The following is an 18,966-nucleotide window of genomic DNA, read 5'->3' as shown; positions in this document are numbered from 1 at the left end:
CTTGTAACTTTCTATTCCCCCTTTGCCCACCCTTTGCCATGGTGTGATTTTCTATTGGTTTATTTGTAGAATGCTGTGATTTTTCATTAGTTTACTTGTACCATGTATGATTATATATCCCTTTTGATACGCTCCTTTTTGATGACGCTGTAACTAACTTTTCTAATAAAAGAGCCCTTTGAAATTCATTCGAAGCTTAGCTCATCCCAAGGAATTCTGTCTGGTGTTTTCCTTTCAATTCGGCCAAGGACACATGAGCGGCCCTCCAGTGTGGCAACAACGCCGCACTCTAGATATAATTCTTTAGTTTTTAATTTTAGAATTAAGATTTAGGCAATTTTATCAAGTTTGGAGTAGTTCTGTCATAGGTATAAAGCCAGCTGAATAACTTTGGATTAAGTCGCTATCTTTAAGTCCTAGGAAGAAGGCAAACCACTCCAGAAAAATGTTGTTGAGAAAAGTAGACTTCCTCATGTGTTTGTCAAAAGTCCAGTCTGACTCAAAAACAAAACAAAAAAATCTTCAGCAGAAAATAACCTAACCATGGCAAAGGAATGCCCTATTTTCATATCATCCAATTTTTTTCACTTAAGAAAACCATGTCAGCTGATACATTGAAACAGCTACTTATTTGTTATGAACATAAAGTCTTGAAATATTCCATTGTTCAGGGTTGTTAGTGCGTGTCTGTGTGTGTGTGTGTGTGCTAAAAGCCCTCAGAACAGCTATCAGAAGAATCTTTAGCATTAAATCTGATGACTAATGAAATTAAACTGTCTTAGGCCTTTCTTCTTCGCCAGGTTAGAGCCAGAACAATTTTACTCACTTTGTAGTGGAACAAGATAGGCTTGATGATGTTTATCTATTGATGAGGAGTAAAAATGGCCTCTACAGATGAGATAACTTTGATGAGGCAACTTTTTTATGTGAGATACCCACTTAATGCAACATCTCATTTGCAGCTGGGATGAGAGAAGAGAGCCATGTTTATTTTATACTAGTTGAATGTATTGTGTTTAGCTTTTAAATTTTAAAATAATTGATTTTCTACCATTGTGCTCTGGTGTACTTAAAACCAAAATGCACATGGAACGGTACAATGCAAACATTCTGGTGATTCTTCTGATTTAAATTTTGGAGGGAGGCTTTTAGCAGTGCCAAAGAACATGAATCTACATTTGCAGAATACAAACTATTTTTTTTATCATAGCAATACTTTTAATAAATATGTTTCTAAAATATAAACCCTAAAAGACATACTCATTCTTAGTTGCGAAATGCTTCCACCAATTGGACTGTGTCTTTAGGCATCATCCAAACTTGGATCTTAATCAATCAAACAAAGTAAAGGAAAACGAACCAAAAGAAAATGCCAGAGCTTCAAAACAACAAATCCAATCATGGTCTTTGAACCAGATATATGAAAGCTGCACTTCTGATACTACTAAATGTATTAGAGCATGAGTAGGCCGACCTAATGGTCTCCAGATACTTCAGATTTCAGCATTCATCAACATAGCCAGAATAGTCGATAGCAAGAGTTTGAAGGCTCAGTAGCCCCAAAACTCAGAGTAGCATTAGATATATTACCTGTTTCAGAGACTGAAGCAAGGGATGAAGAAGATGCAAACTTTAAAGATATTATACTTTAAAAATTTAAATTTACAAGTGGAAATCAAACCTTAAAACAGAAAGATCAGTTGTGCAATTCAGCATCACAAAAAAGTTAGTAAAAAAACTTCTATGAAGTTTATGGTAAGGCACAATACTTACACTTGAATCCAGTATCGCACTCAAAAGCATGGATGGATTCTAGAATTCCTTTGATTACTTCTCTAAGAAAGATATCATCCCTCAGACCTCTGAAACAAGCCAACATAAATTTTAAATGGAGCTGCTATCAATACAATAGAGTATTTTTTCGTGCAAGCTTTAAATATTTGCAATTCTTTTACATCAATGCCCTCATCGCATTAGTGTTAGCAGTTGAATAGTGAGTACTCTAGTCTTTCTGAGATTGGCTCAGTTCAGCATTTTATCTATTGATCTCCTAACAAGTGGAATATATTTTGTGCTGGAAGAGATTTACCTTTTAGTGATTTTGGCATTGCAAAGTGGACACCGTGTTACATCTTTCTTCTGTGTAAGCAGTTTCAAAACACAGAACCTGGAAAAGAAGAAAAATAGCGTGTTTAGTCTCTCACTCAAATTCTTTTTTTCTAAAAAAAAGCTCACCCAGGAAAAAAATAATCTTTCTCCTGGCATATTCCCATATTTGTAAGTATAAACTATTTTTCTTTTCTATGCTTGTATTTCTGATTTTTATATCAACAAATTTTCAAACACCAAATTTTACTCCTCCACAGGCTCTTTTTCAGGAACAAAATATGATGACATTATTAGCGCCTGTTATTTTCACTAAAAGCATAATTATAGTTATAGCAGAAACGTAACCATTGAAAACTCATTGGTAGTGAATTTAAAAAATGAGAACTTTTTCAATTCAGTAAACTAATTTATCCCTCCTGGTCTCTCCTTTCTTTTTTTTTTAATGAAAATTTTGAAAAAAAAACTTTTACAAATATTTACTTCCCTCCCCCCAAACCTCCCCCCCCCCGACTTCCCAGAACCAATACAGGGTATAAATCTTTTAAGAAAAACATTCTAAAGTAAACTTTAAAAAAGTTAATATCATCTTTCATTTGAGCTTTAACTCCTCCTTGCTAGGCTTGCTCTAAACAACTTATATCATTTCTAATTTCTTTAGTCATAAGCTATCTGAAATTTCTTAGTCCCATATTTATTTTGAGTATAGCCAATCCATTTTCTCCACTCCAGTTTATATCTCTCGTTTGAATGGTCCTTGAGATATACAGATATTTTAGCCATCTCAGCTAAGTTTGTTACTTTCAGTGTCCATTCTTGAATAGTAGGCAAATCTTCCTTCTTCCAGTATTGCGCCACCAACAGTCTAGTTGCGGTTATTAAATGCAAGATTAGGTTAATCTCTACAACTGTACAATCTGTAATTATACCTAACAAAAATAACTGAGGGGTAAAATTTATCCTTTTTTAAAGAACATTTTGCATAATCCACCATATTTTTATCCAAAATGATTTAACCTTTTTACAAGTCCACCATATATGAAAGTAAGTAGCATCAGCACAATCACATCTCCAGCATTTAGGTTGTAAATTCGGATAAATAGAGACCAGTTTTTTAGGATCTAGATGCCATCTATAAAACATCTTATAAAAGTTTTCTCTCAAATTTTGGACTTGTGTAAACTTTATATTTCTTACCCATATCTTTTCCCATGTATCCAACATTATTATATTCTTCAAAATTTTGGGCCCACTTTATCATACAGTCTTTAACTAATTCTGTTTCCGAATCCATTTCTATTAATGCATTATATAATCTCTTTATATGCATTGAACTTTAATTTCTGATTTGTTTTAGTAAATTATCCTCTTTAGAATACGAGGCATGAGGTAAAATATAACAACTTTATTAACAGGTAACAGCAACTAACAAGTTCAGAACACAGACAGCGCTTGGCCGCCTGACAGCTATTTATATATGACAGCTGTCAGGCAGCTGGCCAATAGGTGGCCAGTGATTTTCCTGCCAGCCGGCAGGCGCACCCAGGCCAATCAGGAGCCTGTGGCTCTGGCCCCGCCTGCCGGCTGCGTCGAAAAGATGCAACACCCCTTCCCCCCAGACAGCGCATGCATAGTCCTTTAGGTACGACAGTCTTCCGCGCACGCGCTGGGATCGCCAGAGAAAGGGAGTGTCCGTCACTGGAGGAGGAGGTGGTCTGCTGCTGTGACGCAGCAGATGGGAAGGTCCGGCCCCCGAGTCCACAGGAAAAGTTAAAGGTAGGCTGCCTCCTTTGGTCGGAACATTGGGACGGCGGTGGCGCGAAGCGGGGAAAACGGCTGGAGTTGGCAGCACCATGGCTGGACGTGGCTGAGCAGGTTGGGCAGCCGCTGGGTGAACAGGCCCCGGCTGCAGTGGTTGAGGAGCTGCGAGCGTGGCTGGAGACGGCAGAGCCACGGCTGGCTGTAGCTGGGTAGGTTGAGCGGCCACTGGGTAGGCAGATCCCGGCCGCGATGGTTGAGCGGTCGATGCTGTTGGTGGCTGCGGTCTCTCTGGTGCCCGGCCGCGCAGTTGATTCAGATGGCGCCGCCAAAGTCTTCTGTCACTCAGCTGGATCCTATAAGAGCATGGGCCTGTTAACTCTGTAATGACCCCAGGCAGCCATTTCGGGTCCCCCGCGAAGTTTTGAGTGAGGACCCCCTCACCCACCAGAAAAGACCTAGGGGGTTCAGGGAGAGGGCCGGCAGCGGGGGAGAAGGAAGGGTGCAGCTGGTCAAGGGTGGTCCTCAGGCGGCGGCCCATGATGATCTCAGTGGGACTCTTGCTGGTAGACTGGCAGGGGGTGGAGTGTGCGAGCAAGTAGGTATGAAGACGTACAGGCCAAGGCAGGTGGGCAAGGCGGGCCAGGGCCTCCTTGGGCGAACACACAGTGCACTCAGCCATGCCATTGCCAGCCAGGTGGTAGGGGGCAACGGAGGCATGCCTAATGCCCAGGGAAGCAAGGTAGGAAAGGAAAGGAGCAGATTGGAATTGGGGCCGTTGTCAGAGACGATGACATCCAGGATGCCATGGGTGGTGAAGAGGGATTGGAGAATTTGAATGGTGGTGCCGGCCGTGGTGGACGTCATGGGAAAAATGTCCACCCACTTGGACAGGGTGTCCACTACAAGGAAAAAGGAACGGCCGTCTAGGGGGCTGAAAAAATCTACATGGAGGCGGCTCCAGGGGGAGGAAGGGAACTCCCAGGAGCGGGCAGGGGTGGCGGGTGGGGCCGGCCGAATGGCCTGGCAGGGAGGACACTGCTGGACCCAGGCACCGATATCCGCGTCCATGGAGGGCCACCAGGTGTAGCTGCAGGTGAGGGCTTTCATCCGCACTATGCCAGGGTGCCCTTCACGGAGGCGGTCGTGGACGAGCTTGCGGAAGGCAGCAGGGACAATGACCCTGGAGCCCCAGAGTAGGCAGTCCTGAAGGACTGACAGTTCATCCCGGCGGCGGAAAAAGGGAAGAAAGTCGGCCGTACGAGTTTCTTCCATCCAGCCCCGCCGAACTGCGTCCAGGACTCTCTGGAGGAGGGGGTTGGAACTGGAGGCCTGCGAAATGTCAGCGGCCGAGAGGGGGCATTCGAGGTCATCGTCAGGGCCATGACCATGACCGAGGGGGCGGGGTTGGAGACCGGGAGGGGCAGAGGTCAGCAGCTAAAGGCATCGGCGTGGCCCATGTGTTTGCCCGGCCAGTAGACCAGGGAATAGGAATAGGCGGAGAGGAACTCCGACCAACGGCCCATGCAGGGTGAAAGAATAGGGGGTGTGGCCCGGTCGCCAGCGATGATGCCCAAAAGGGGCTTGTGGTCCATCAGGAGAGTGACACGGCGACCGTAGAGATAGGGATGGAATCGTTTTACTCCCACAATGGCCACGAGGGCCTCCTTTCTGCGCATGTCCCTGGAAGATGGCTGCTGAGTCTTTCGCTCCAGCTTGACTCCTCCGAAAAATGGCTTAAATGAAAGATATATCTGCCCAGGAGCTCGGCTGAAGGTAAACAAACTCCCCAGAACATCTGTGCCAGCAGCGTAGGGGGAGACTCGTCTCCTCGGAGCTGCTAGGAGCTGTTGGGCAAAAAAAACGCCAACGCTGACACTGCTGCTGTTGGGGAAGCCTTGATTTATTGAAGCTCCTGACGGAGAAGCCTGTTCCCGTTGCTGCTTGGAGCCAGACGTTGGAAACTGGTTAGCTAGGGCTACGTGGAGCTGTGGAGCTGTGTGTGTGTATGCCAGAGATTAAGAGCTGGGCAGTCTGTTCACTCACCAAGAAACGCTGAAGCTGATATCTGAGCTGCTGCCCCCCCCCCGCCTGTTGCTGCTGCTGTTGCTTGCCTGTGCTTCCACTTGTTCCCCTGCCTAGCATGGGCTCTCCACTATCCTGGCCTGTGACCATCTGATTTTGGCCTTTCAACATCCGACCTCCTCTGATCACATTGCCACCCGTCACTGCCCCTGGAATACCAACTCGGACAGCGCCCACCTAATTACAACTCTCAGGACGCCATGGACTGTGCTTTTGTGGTGCATATGTTTTATGAAAGGAGCGATAGAGGATGGCAGAAATATGGAGGGGGAGTTGGCGTCCTAACAACCAACACACACACCCCTTCTTTTTCAACCTGTTCCAGCCACCACCAGACTTTGGACCCTTTCAGGCCTATAGGCGAGGGGGAAGACAAGACATTCCCCTGCATACTATCTATATATCTTCTATGGACCGTTGTTGGCTTCTGTTTTGGATTATATCCTGACCTGGTGGGGGTGAGACTGCGAAGCTATTGCTTGTTAAAATCTGACGTTTACGCCCTGCCCCCTCCATTTGCACCCATCTCAGCCACTCAGACTTTGCCTTTATCCACATCTTTGGCAGCCCGGACTTAACACCTTCGGCAGCCCCTTTAACCGCCTTTTGATCTGGCGGCCAAGGACACTCTAACCGCACAATTTTTAACTGGTATGGTGAGTGCATGGGATTTGTTTGTGATTGAATGAATGGCCCACTTTTATTACCCTATTGCTACTATATTTTTTAATTATTACGTGGGGATTGTCTGAGTGAGTAAATGAGTCTGTCTGATTCGGAGGGCCTGCCGGGGAACGCGGGAGCTATAGGGGTGGTTGAGGGAACCACGGACACGGGAGTGGGTTGGAGCATTGCGGTCGTAACGGGGAGGGGCAGATATGGCGGGGACTTTAGGGCTGGCCATTACCGGGGAAGGAGGGCTCGCTACGTCACAGAGATTCCTCCTTCCGGCCCTATGAGTTCCACTCCGAGGCCAGATGATGCGAGTAATCAGGACCCTGGTCTCAGGCTGTTGTTGCTAAATGCCAGGTCTGTAGTTCACAAGGCTCCCCTCGTCCGGGACTTAATTTTAGACGAGAGGGCAGACCTGGCATGTATTACTGAAACCTGGCTGGGCCCGGAGGGAGGAGTCCCCCTCGTAGAGATGTGCCCAGAAGGATTTCAGGTGCTTCATCAGCCGAGAGCCCAGGGAAGGGGTGAGGGTGTGGCTATTGTTATCCGGGAGTCTTTAGCACCTCATAGGTTCCCTGCTCCGGAGCTTATCGGGTGTGAATCCCTGCTGGTGAAGTTGGACCTCAAGGGTCAAGTGGGTTTGCTGTTAACGTACCTGCCTCCCAACAGCGTTGCAGCAGCCCTCCCCTCGCTCCTCGAGTCGGTAGCCGAGCTAGCAATTGAGTTCCCCAGGCTTATGGTCCTGGAGGATTTCAATTTGCCTTCGCTCAGTGAACACTCTGATGGGGCGCAGGAGTTCATGGCTTCCATGACAGCCATGGGCTTGACCCAGGTAATTCGGGGCCCAACTCACTCAGCCGGTCACATGCTCGACCTCGTATTCCTCTCGGAGCAGTGGACTTGTGATCTTGGTCTGAGGGGTAATGAGATCATACCCCTGTCGTGGTCAGACCACTGCCTACTGAGGCTTGACTTCCGGAGACCAAACCTCCACTGTAGGGAGGAGGAACCGACCAGGTGGTTCCGCCCCAGGCGACTTATGGACCCCTTGAGGTTCCAGACGGAGCTTGGGGTTATTCCTGATACTCTCGCCCACAGTCCGGTGGAGACTCTGGTTGCTGCCTGGCACTCGGCAGCATCGGAGTCCCTTGACTGGATTGCGCCACTACGGCCACTCCGAGGTGGCGGATCCCGGAGGCCTCCTTGGTTCACCAAGGAGCTCCGGGAGAGGAAGCGCCGGAGGAGACGCCTAGAGCACCTATGGAGGTCCGATAAATCCGAATCGAATCGAGCAGCCTTAACAACATGCACCAAGGAGTACATCAGGGCACTTAGGACAGCAAAAAGATCGTATATTGCCACCTTGGTTGCGTCCGCTGAGTCTCGCCCAGCCGCCCTGTTTAGGATAACCCGTTCCCTCCTAAATAGGAGGGATACGGGGGACCCCTTGCAGGGTAGGGCTGAAGATTATGTCCAGTTCTTAGCGGACAAAGTTGCTCGGTTTCGGTCGGATTTGGACTCCATCTTTGCAGATCCAGCCGAGGCACAGGCGGATAATTTGGCAGACCATCGCTGGGTTGAGTTTCAGGATGTTGCCCCCGGGGACGTGGACAAGGCCATGAGAGCTGTGAGTGCCTCCACTTGTGTACTGGACCCGTGTCCCTCCTGGCTGGTTGCCAACAGCGGAGAGGTGACACGGGGCTGGATCCAGGCGGTTGTTACCGCCTCCCTTCGGGAGGGGCTCTTCCCCTCCGCACTTAAAGCGGCGGTGGTGAGACCCCTCCTGAAGAAACCATCTTTCTTAACAATTATCGTCCAGTCTCCAACCTCCCCTTTGTGGGGAAGGTTGTTGAGAAGGTGGTGGCCTCCCAGCTTCAGCAGTCCTTGGAGGAAGCCAGTTACCTTGACCCATTCCAGTCCGGCTTCAGGCCTGGTTACAGCACAGAAACCGCTTTGGTCGCATTGACCGATGATCTCTGGAGAGCCAGGGATGGAGGCCATGCCTCCATCTTGGTTCTCCTTGACCTCTCGGCGGCTTTCGATACCATCGACCATGGTATCCTTCTGCGACGACTGCGGGAGGTGGGGGTGGGAGGCACTGTTTTGCAGTGGTTCTCCTCCTACCTCTCGGGCAGGTCGCAGTCGGTGTTGGTTGGGGGGCAGAGATCGACCCCTAGGCCCCTAACATATGGGGTGCCGCAGGGGTCGGTCTTGTCCCCCCTACTATTTAACATCTACATGAAACCGCTGGGCGAGATCATTCGGAGGCACGGGATAAGATACCAGCAATACGCGGATACCCAGTTGTATCTGTCCGCCCCGTGCCAACTCAATGAAGCGGTGGACGTGATGAACCGGGGTCTTGAAGCCGTTAGGGACTGGATGAGGGTGAACAAGCTTGTACTCAACCCGGAAAAGACCGAGTGGCTGTTGTGTTTCCCTCCCAATAATTTGGCTAGTGTTCCATCACTCAGGCTGGGGGGCCAAATATTATACCCCTCAGACAGGGTTCGCAACTTGGGAGTCCTCCTGGATCCACAGCTGACCTTTGATCACCATCTGTCGGCTGTGACCAGGGGGGCATTTGCCCAGGTTCGCCTGGTGCGCCAGTTGCGGCCCTACCTGAACCGGGAGGCCCTTACAACAGTCACTCGTGCCCTTGTGACCTCTAGGCTGGAATACTGCAACGTGCTCTACATGGGGCTGCCCTTGAAGAGCATCCGGCGACTTCAGCTAGTCCAGAATGCGGCCGCGCGAGTGATTGTGGGTGCACCTCGGTTCGCCCACATAACACCTATCCTCCGCGAGCTGCACTGGCTACCTGTTGATCTCCGGGTGCGCTTCAAGGTGCTACTTACCACCCATAAAGCCCTTCATGGTAGTGGATCTGGGTACTTGAGAGACCGCCGGCCAATTACCTCCTCGCGACCTATTAGATCACACAGATTAGGCCTCCTCCGAGTTCCATCCGCCAGTCAGTGTCGACTGGCAACTACGCGGAGGAGAGCCTTTTCAGTAGTAGCTCCGACCCTTTGGAATGATCTCCCCGTGGAGATTCGTACCCTCACCACCCTCCAGACCTTCCGCACAGCCCTCAAGATCTGGCTATCCCGTCAGGCCTGGGGTTAAAGATTATAATCCGTCCCCACCCGAATGATGAATGTTGCTTCTATTTTTAATTATGTATTGTTTTATATGTCATTGTGTGTATTCCCTACCCCATAAGTTGTAAGCCGCCCTGAGTCCCCTCAGGGAAAAGGGCGGCCTATAAATAAACTTATCTATCTATCCATCCATCCATCTATCTATCTATCTATCTATCTATCTATCATCTATCTATCTATCTATCTATCTCCTTGTCCAACTGGCTATAATTTCGCTCAGCTTTGGACAAGGTGCGGGAGTAGAACGCAATGGGGGCCTCGGAGCCGTTGGGGTAGGAGTGGTGAGGACAGCCCCCACCCCAAAGGGGAAGGCATCGCAAGCCAGGAGGAGTGGGAGGTGCTCGTCATACTGCATGAGCACAGGGGCAGAGGTTAAGAGAGTTTTGACAGCCGCAAGCACATGCGCCTCACGGTCTGTTCAGTTCCAAGGGGCGGAGGCATCAAGGAGGCGATGCAAAGGCTCCGCGACAGAAGCCTTGTGGGGGATAAAAGTGGAATAGAAATTGAGGAGCCCCAGGAAAGCCTGGAGCTCCGCCTTCGAAGAGGGAGTGGGGGCGGAGGCGATGGTCTCGACTTTAGAAGGGTTGGGATGGATTCCTCGAGAATCCACAAGGTAGCCAAGGAATTCTACCGACAGCACGCCGAGCTGGCACTTGAAACGCTTCAAGTGCAAGCCGGCGGCACGGAAACGGGAGAGGACAGTCCTAAGGGTTTTGACGAGTCCTGATTGGTCCGGAGCGGCTATGAGGACGTCATCAAAATAGGGGACGACTCCTGGGATGCCATGGAGCACCCGCTCCATGAGCCCTTGGAAGATCCCAGGAGCCACACTGACCCCAAACTGGAGCCGGCGGCACTTAAAAGCGCCGCGGTGGGTTACAATGGTTTGGGCCATGGTGGAGGCCTCGTCTACCGGCAGCTGCTGGTAGGCTTGGGCCAGGTCCAATTTCACAAAAATCCTGCCCTGACCCAAGGAGTGCAGAACATGCTGCACCACAGGTACCGGGTAGGGATGTGCCTGCAGGGCCTTGTTCAAGGTCGCCTTGTAATCGGCACAGACCCTCAGGGAGCCATCAGCTTTTAAGGGCAGTACAATGGGGGTCTCCCAGGGGGCATGGTCGACGGGCTCCATGATGCCCTGAGAGACTAGCTTGTCAATCTTGGGGTCCACACGAGCCCGGAGGGCGAAGGGAACCCGTCAAGCCTTGAGACGGATGGGCACCACCATGGGGTCCAAATTCAGAGAGATAGGAGTGCCGGTGTAGCACCCCAGAGTGTCGGAGAAAACGTCACCGTACTCTGACAAAAGGGCATCTATAGAGGAAGCAAAACGGAGAGAGTTAATTCCTGCTATGTTCAGCCCAAAAGCCCTAAACCAGTCGAGCCCCAGGAGAGAAGCTAGGGGGCGTTGGACCACCACAAGGGGAAGGGACCCCTGGAAGTTACGGAAAGAGATAGGGAAGTAACCACAACCCAAGGAGGCAGTCAGCAGGGGCTAGCTGACTAGCCTTGAGGGTTGGTATAAATGACCTCAGGGTGTCCCAAGACATAATTGTCCGGGTGGAGCCCATGTCCAATTCCATTTTGCAGGGGCGGCCTGCGAGTAAGATGTGAAGATGCATCTTACCCTGGCTGCCATAGGAGGAAGAGGCAGCAGTCGGCCTGCTAGTTGGGCAGAGGAGGCTCAGGGCCGGACACAGCATAGCAGTCCATGTGGGCGGAGGAGGAGGACCCAGGAGGCTGGCGGCGGAAAGCAGCAGGCTGAGCAGGAGAAGCCAGAGGAGGAGGAGGCCTCGGGTTCCGAGCATCTCCTGGAGCAGAGCGGCAGACATTGGAGATGTGGCCCTTCTTCCCACAGCGGCGGCAGAGGGCTGTCCGGAAGCGGCAGGAGGCCCTGGGATGGCAGCCGCCACAGCTGAGGCACCCGCTGCCATCCCGAGGAGGCATGGATCGAAGGCGATCAACGGAAGAAGCGGCGTCGGCACATGGATCGAGGACCATCATCTGACTGTACACAGCAGAATTGGGCAGCGCCGGCAACACGGATGGCGGGAATCGGCGGACATCTGGGGTGGACTGACCGGCCATTTCGTAAGCCCGGCTTCATCCACCGCTATCTTCATCGAGAGCTCGGTGCGAGCCAGAATTCGACGGTGCAAGTTGATGTCAAGGAGCCCATAGATAAATTGTTTGAGAAGGGCATCCTCCAGATCGGTGAATTCGCAGTTTATCACGGCAGCTCGCAATTCAGCCACGTACTGGCTGATGGACTGGCCTTGCCTCTGAATACAACGCCGGAAATATTGCCGGCGGGTATACTTTGAAGGCAAAGGCTCATAGTGAATCTTGAGCCGAGCCATGAGGAGATCCAACAGCACAGTGTGTACCGGGGCCGGTGCAGAAAGAGCCCGGGCGGTGGCGAACATTTCTGGCCCGCAATAGTGCAGGAAAGTGCCCCATCGTCTCCCCTCAGGGAACTCGGAGAGGTTGTGTGCCTGTAGGAAGACCTCGAACCTCTCTAAAAAGGCGTCCCATGATTCGGCCTCTGGCCTGAAAGCAGCGAAAACAGATGAAGGAGCCAAGGCAGGGACGATGATGGGGTCCGTGTCGCTCATCCTCGTCGCCAGTTTAGAATATGAGGCGTGAGGTAAAATATAACGACTTTATTAACAGGTAATAGCAACTAACAAGTTCAGAACACAGACAGTGCTCGGCCGCCTGACAGCTATTTATATATGACAGCTGTAAGCGGCTGGCCAATAGGTGAGCAGTGAAATTTGCCGCCAGCCGGCAGGCGCACCCAAGCCAATCAGGAGCTTCCGGTTCTGGCCCTGCCTGCCGGCTGCGTCGAGAGAACTCGTCTTGCATGAAACCGATTTTTTTATCTCTTTTTCATCTGGCCTGTAACTGCCCATACTGAAACCATGTTTGAATTACCTTTTCCTCTTTTAGTACATTCAAAGGTTTTAATTGTAGTACACCTCTTTCTAAGGTAAGAAGCGGTCTGTAAGTAATTACATCCTGTTTTTGTACTATATTTATGTTTTCTATTACGTGTCTAGGAATTGTCCACATGGGTATCTTATCATGTAATTTGTATTGATATTTCTTCCAGCCCCATAGTAGAGCATTCCTTAAAATATGACTTTTAAAGTTCTTATCCCACCTTTTTGTTATATAGCAAGTAAGCATGCCAGCCATATACCAAATCATGCCCTTTGATATTAAGTATTCTATCATCTGTTAAATTAATCCAGTCACTAATTACCGATAAAACTACTGCTTCATAATATAGTTTGAAATTGGGTAATTTCAAGCCTCCTCTCTCACGCACATCTTGCATTATTTTTAGTTTTATTCTCGGCTTCTTCCCTGCCCATACAAATTTATTAATGCCCTTCTGCCATTCTAGCAAATTCACATCTTTTTACAGTATTGGTATCATTTGAAAAAGAAATAAACATTTAGGTAGAATATTCATTTTCACTGCTGCTATTCTTCCCAGCAAAGATAATTGTAATTTCTCCCAATTTTTCATCTCTGTCTGTATGCTACGCCATAGTGGTTCATAATTATACTTATATAACTTCACATTTGAGGTTGAAATACAGACTCCTAAATATTTGACTTTTTTAACTATTTCACATCCTGTCATTCCTTCTAATTCTTCCCTTTGTTTAGTGTTCATATTTGTAACTAGCATCTTTGTTTTCCCTAAATTTATTTTAAATCCGGACACTTGGCCATATTGATTAATCATATTCATTAAAACCTTACTAGATTCCCGTGGTTGGGTTAGTGTTATAACCAAGTCATCCATGAAAGCACATACTATATATTCTTGATGCCTAATCTTGACCCCCTGTAATAGCAATAGCAATAGCAGTAGACTTATATACCGCTTCATAGGGCTTTCAGCCCTCTCTAAGCGGTTTACAGAGAGTCAGCATATTGCCCCCAACAATCTGGGTCCTCATTTTACCCACCTCGGAAGGATGGAAGGCTGAGTCAACCCTGAGCCGGTGAGGTTTGAACCGCTGAACTGCTGATCTAGCAGTAGCCTGCAGTGCTGCATTTAACCACTGCGCCACCTCGGCTCTGAACCCCATCATCTGAACCCCGTATTTTATTCAACAATAGTTCCAAACATGATAAACAATAATGGGGATAAGGGACAACCCTGCCTTGTACCTTTCTCGATTTTAAATGAATCTGTTAAAATTCCATTGACTATGATTTGAGCTGTTTGTTCCTGATATATTGCTTTAATTGATTGTAAAAAATGCTCTCCTATTTGCATTTTTTGCATTATTTTCAATAAAATTTGCCAATTCACTCAATCAAAGGCTTTCTCGGCATCTAGAAATATAAGCGCAGCAGGGATTTGGTTATTCTTTCCCAAATATTCCAGTATATTAACAATTTGTCTTACATTACTTCTCATTCGTCTCCCTTGAATAAAATCTGTTTGATCATTATGAATCAATTGCTGAATAACCAACATTAACCTATTCGCTAGCATTTTAGTCAAAAATTTATAATCTATATTGAGTAATGATATAGGTTTGTAATTTTTTGGTTGAGTAAGATCTTGATCCTCTTTTGGTATCAGGGATATAAAAGCTGTCTTCCAAGATGGGGGTACCTTCCCTTCCGTTTGGATCTTATTGAATAGTTCCTTGAGAGGTTCTACCATTTCTAATTGTAAATTTTTGTAATAAGCTGATGTCAGGCCGTCTGTATCAGGTGATTTTCCTACCTTTAGCTGTTTGATTACCTGAAGAATTTCCCCCGAAGTTATTGGTTGATTCAATCTCTTCCTCTGTTCGTCTTTAACTATAGGTATTTTTTCTTTATCTGGGTATCTATCTATATCTAAACCTTGCATTTTATCATTCGTATACAATCCTGTAAAAATTTACGAAAGGCCTTTTGATCTCATCCTGTTGATACACTTCCTTCCCTTTATAATGTAATTTCAATATATTGCGAGATTTCTGTTTTTTCCTAATCAAATATGCTAACCATCTACCAGATTTATTTGCATTACAAAAAGTGTATAGCAAATTAGTAGCCACCTGGTCTGACATCAGCATATTAAATTGCTCTCTTAATAAGGTAATTGCTTCTTTAATCTTTTTGTCTCCTGGTTTTAGTATTAACTCCTGTTCTCTCTTCCTAATTTCTTCTTCTAGTTCAATTCTCTTTTCCCTGTTTACATTTATGTAACCTATTTAATTTTATCAGAACTCCTCTCATATACGCTTTACTTGCATCCCATACCATTTCCATAGATGTACCCTTATTCATATTAAAAACAAAGTATTCTCTTAACAAGTTTTTACATTCATTAATATTTTTCTCATATCTAAGTTTTCGTTCAATCTCCAAGTTCTTCTTGTTTGCATCCCAAATTCCAACCCCATCCAAACCGGATTATGACCTGAAGCATTTTAAGAGCCATCTGGAAATCCTGAAGTTTGATTTTCGGCCTGGCTCCACCCACTGCTTCTGAACTAAGACCTGTAGCTTCTTGGACGGTAACATGTGTTTGTTGTAAGGCTTGTTGCTTTTTTAATTCTTGTTCCATTCGCCTGGTGATCACACAGGTTTGTCTTTGCTCCTTGTAACTCTGAAAGAGGAAGCTGGTCCAGCCTTGTTGATCCTTGAGTGGCTTACTGTCTATCCTGTCCTTCTTGTTCTCTTTCTCTGGGTCCAGGAGGAGGGGGATGTCCAGCCTTCAATATATTATTGTAAAAATCTCGAGCCTTCCATACTGAGTTAAGACGATATCTTTGCCCCTGGTAGGTAACTGCAAATCCAGCTGGTGCCTCCCATCTGAACTGTAGTTGATGATTTTTGAGCTCATCGACTAAGAAGGCATAGTCTTTTCTCGACCTCAACATTTTAGATGGTATTTCCTTCAAAACAGTCACCTCCTGACCCCCCTTACAAGCTTAGTTTTGTAAGACTCTTGCAATATCAAATTCCTCATGTCTCTCGTAGCAAAATACACCACAATGTCTCTTGGGAGTTGCTTTTGTCTGGCAAGCCAGGAGTTAACACGATATATCTTGTCAATTTGCCATTCAAAATTCCATCCTGGCCTTCCCATCAATTGATCAAAGGCTTCTGAGAAGATCTGCTTCACATTTTCTTGATTTTTCTCTTGAAGGCCTCTTATCCTTAAGGCAAATTCCATCTGTCTATACTGCAACATTATAATTTCATTTTCTACATCGCCAACCTTTTGTTGAACCACATCCATTTTCATTACCAGATTAATATTAGAATCACTAAGATCTTCTAATCTATCTTCAATTCCCGAGACATAGCCCGATAGGCAGTTAATAGGCACAAGAATATCATCTCTAATTTGCTGGTTCCGAATCTGAACCGAATTCATAAGCTCTTCTGACAATTCTTTATGAGCAGCAGATATCTCTTCCTTTATTTTAATTTCCATCGCAGCTGCATGATTTTTTAAAGCCTCGGCTAATTCTTTTTGCAAAATTTCTCGGGTGAGGGGCTCCCCTGCAGGAGTAGGGGGGGGAGTAGTGACTGTAATTTAGTTCCAGGAGCAGGCGAATTTCCTGCGCTTTTCAACGCCTTGGGAGGGGGGGGGACTTTTGCTGCTTAGAAGCCATTCCAGATTTAATCTTCTCTACCCAATTAAATCCAGGCAAGCCGCTTATCCAGCAATTACTATTTAGTTTGGTAATAAATCACTTCTTGATCTTTAAATGTTCTGAGCTCCGTAAAAATTTTGTCAGAGCCTGACCCCTCCTACAAAGCTGTTTGGCGCCATTTTATGTGTATTTCTAGCAAGTAAATTGTCAGAAGGAATTCTTAAAAAAAAATGGAGTTAAAGATTTATATATACAATTAGGAGTTACGAGTATTAGTTCTGCCCACTTTGAAATCAGTAATAAATCAGTCTTTGTGCTGAGGGTGGGCATATGCCTTCGTTCTGCAAAAAAGGCAGAAGAGGTCCTTGACACGGAGAAATACTATGCTGCCAGGCGGCTCCCACTTCCCGTCCCAGATTTATGTTCTGGGGGGGTTAGTTGGAACGCTGCCCAAACATAGCTTGCTCGCCTTCTTTGCCCGGAGAAGAGGTAATCAAACTGCCAAACAGTTGATGGATACTGTTTAGACAGTTTAACGCAGCCAAGAATCCGGAATTGTTAAAAACAACTACCCCCTCAGGCCCCGCTCAACCGGAAGCTCCGTCTCTCCTTTCTTTTCAAAGGGGAAAAAGTGTGCATTTGTATTACATACAGGTGGGAGAAGGGTGGGAGGAAAGGGACGGGACAAGAAAAAGAGAGGAAAAATGTATAGGTTCACGCTAGCACCATGCTAGCAGAAATCGGTACAATATCCAAGGTGAAAATCACTATCATTCTCTTATTATTATCAAACATAACCAGTAAAGTAAGGCAAGGTAAAGGTAAAAGTAAAATGCATTTTGCAGCTTGATGTCTATGAGAGAATTTTATTTATATCACTTTGGCAAGGGTGAGTGAAGTCCTTGTAGATCATGGGTGTCAAACTCACTGCATCATGTGTTGTTGTCACATGACATTTCACAGTTTTTACCCTTCACGGAGCTGGGATGGGCGTGTCCTGCAGATGATGCATGTGGCCCGCAGGCTGCAAGTTTCACACCCCGACTGTAGATAGTGTGAGCTTGTTGATTGCTTTTATTATGTTCACTTCTTCTCATCTTTGCCATTTTTTAATGTTTTTTTCTTTTTTCCCCAATTTTTTTTTCTTATGAGTTACACACTCACTAAGAGTTATGCAGCATACCAATCTAATAAATTAAATAAAATCAAATTAAATTAGAGGGTAATCTAACACTATTCTACAATTTAAATAGCATAATGTGGTAATAGAGAATAGGATTAAAAATGTCCTCCTTAAGCACTGATGCACAATATATAATGTAAGAGGGGCAGCAACCTAAGGGACACATCAAGGCTTCTAGAATAATTTCTATTACCATCATACTATCTCAAACGGCACCTCTAAAATTTGACAGTGCAACTACTAAATTTCAGCTTAGAGGTGTTTTTGTATTTAAAAAAGATTCAACACATGTATATTAATCCTACTGCCATATCTAGAAATTCACTACTCCTGTCTCATATTATACTTGGACTTAACTGCTATAGTAATTTTAACTAAATGAGCCAGCATTGGAATCTATTAGCTCAGGGGTGTCAGCTGCTTTCAGTGCTGCTCAGTTTTCCACTCCACCCCCATCAGGCTGGTCTGGGGATTACCTTCCACCTTCTCCACCACGCCATGAATGGGATGGACCATCCTCCAAGCCCCACCCTGTCAAAGTAAATCCCTTGCACTGTGCTGCAATGGGCAAAAAGTGCAGCTTTTCCCCTGAAGGAGGAAGAGCAGGAAGAAGAGAAAAAGCAGATGAGTGAGAAGTGCCCGATCAGCCAGGCAGTGAAGCGTGCATGCACACACACACACACACACACACACACACAGGATTGTATCGCTCTCTTGCTCTCTCTCTTTCTCTCTGTCTCACTGTGGTGGCAATGGCAGCCCATCAGTGCCTGGCTGGCAGAGTACTTATCACTCGGCCTCTTTCCCTCTTTCTTCTCTCCACTCTTCCAGACAAAACCTGTGCAAAACCTGTGCCACAGCCAGAACCCTGTGTGGCAGTTGGCTCACTTTTATCTTTTTGCAGCCACAAAGAAGCAAGAAACTGAGTGACGCACATAGGGTCCTGGATGGGGCTGCTGGAGCCGCTGCAAGGCCAGGCAGATGTTGATGGTCTGGCTGCGGGACACTCAGCTAAGCTGGTGGAGGGCATGGCCTGCCTTGCTTCGTCCTCCAACCCTCACCTCACTTTGTGAGCGCCACACCAGTGCATTGCTCAGCCTCCTGCTCTGTTACGAGCAAGGAGAGGAACTGGCAAAGAACGAAGCAAGTGGGGGGGGGGTGTAAAACAAAGCAAGGCAGGGTGTATAGAGTTTCCTGCCTAAGCAGTGGGTTGGACTAAAAGACTTCCAAGGTCCCTTCTAACTCTGTTATTCTATTGTATTCTAAATTGGAATATCCTACATTTTAAGTAATGACTTTTATGTCTGCAGCAGGCAGAACTTTGGATATGAGAGTTCAACTCTGGGGGGGGGGGGAATAAGGCCCACAG

General features: G+C 46.8%; 1 protein-coding gene across 1 annotated transcript in view; it reads right to left on the bottom strand.

Moving 5' to 3' along the window:
• The window catches only part of BRCA1 (BRCA1 DNA repair associated), a 94,945-nt gene that overhangs the window by 55,376 nt on the left and 20,603 nt on the right, over positions 1-18,966 (bottom strand). The window contains exons 4-5 of the mRNA XM_032237898.1: positions 2,090-2,167; positions 1,774-1,862 (exon numbers count right to left, since the gene is read on the bottom strand). Coding sequence (XP_032093789.1) covers positions 1,774-1,862; positions 2,090-2,167 — 167 coding nt within the window. The remainder of the gene's footprint in view (positions 1-1,773; positions 1,863-2,089; positions 2,168-18,966) is intronic.

The sequence above is a fragment of the Thamnophis elegans genome, chromosome Z (genome assembly GCF_009769535.1).
Source record: "Thamnophis elegans isolate rThaEle1 chromosome Z, rThaEle1.pri, whole genome shotgun sequence".
Taxonomy (NCBI): Eukaryota; Metazoa; Chordata; class Lepidosauria; order Squamata; family Colubridae; genus Thamnophis; species Thamnophis elegans.
Note: the sequence above shows the minus strand (reverse complement) of the source record. Positions and strands in the feature narration are given on the sequence as shown.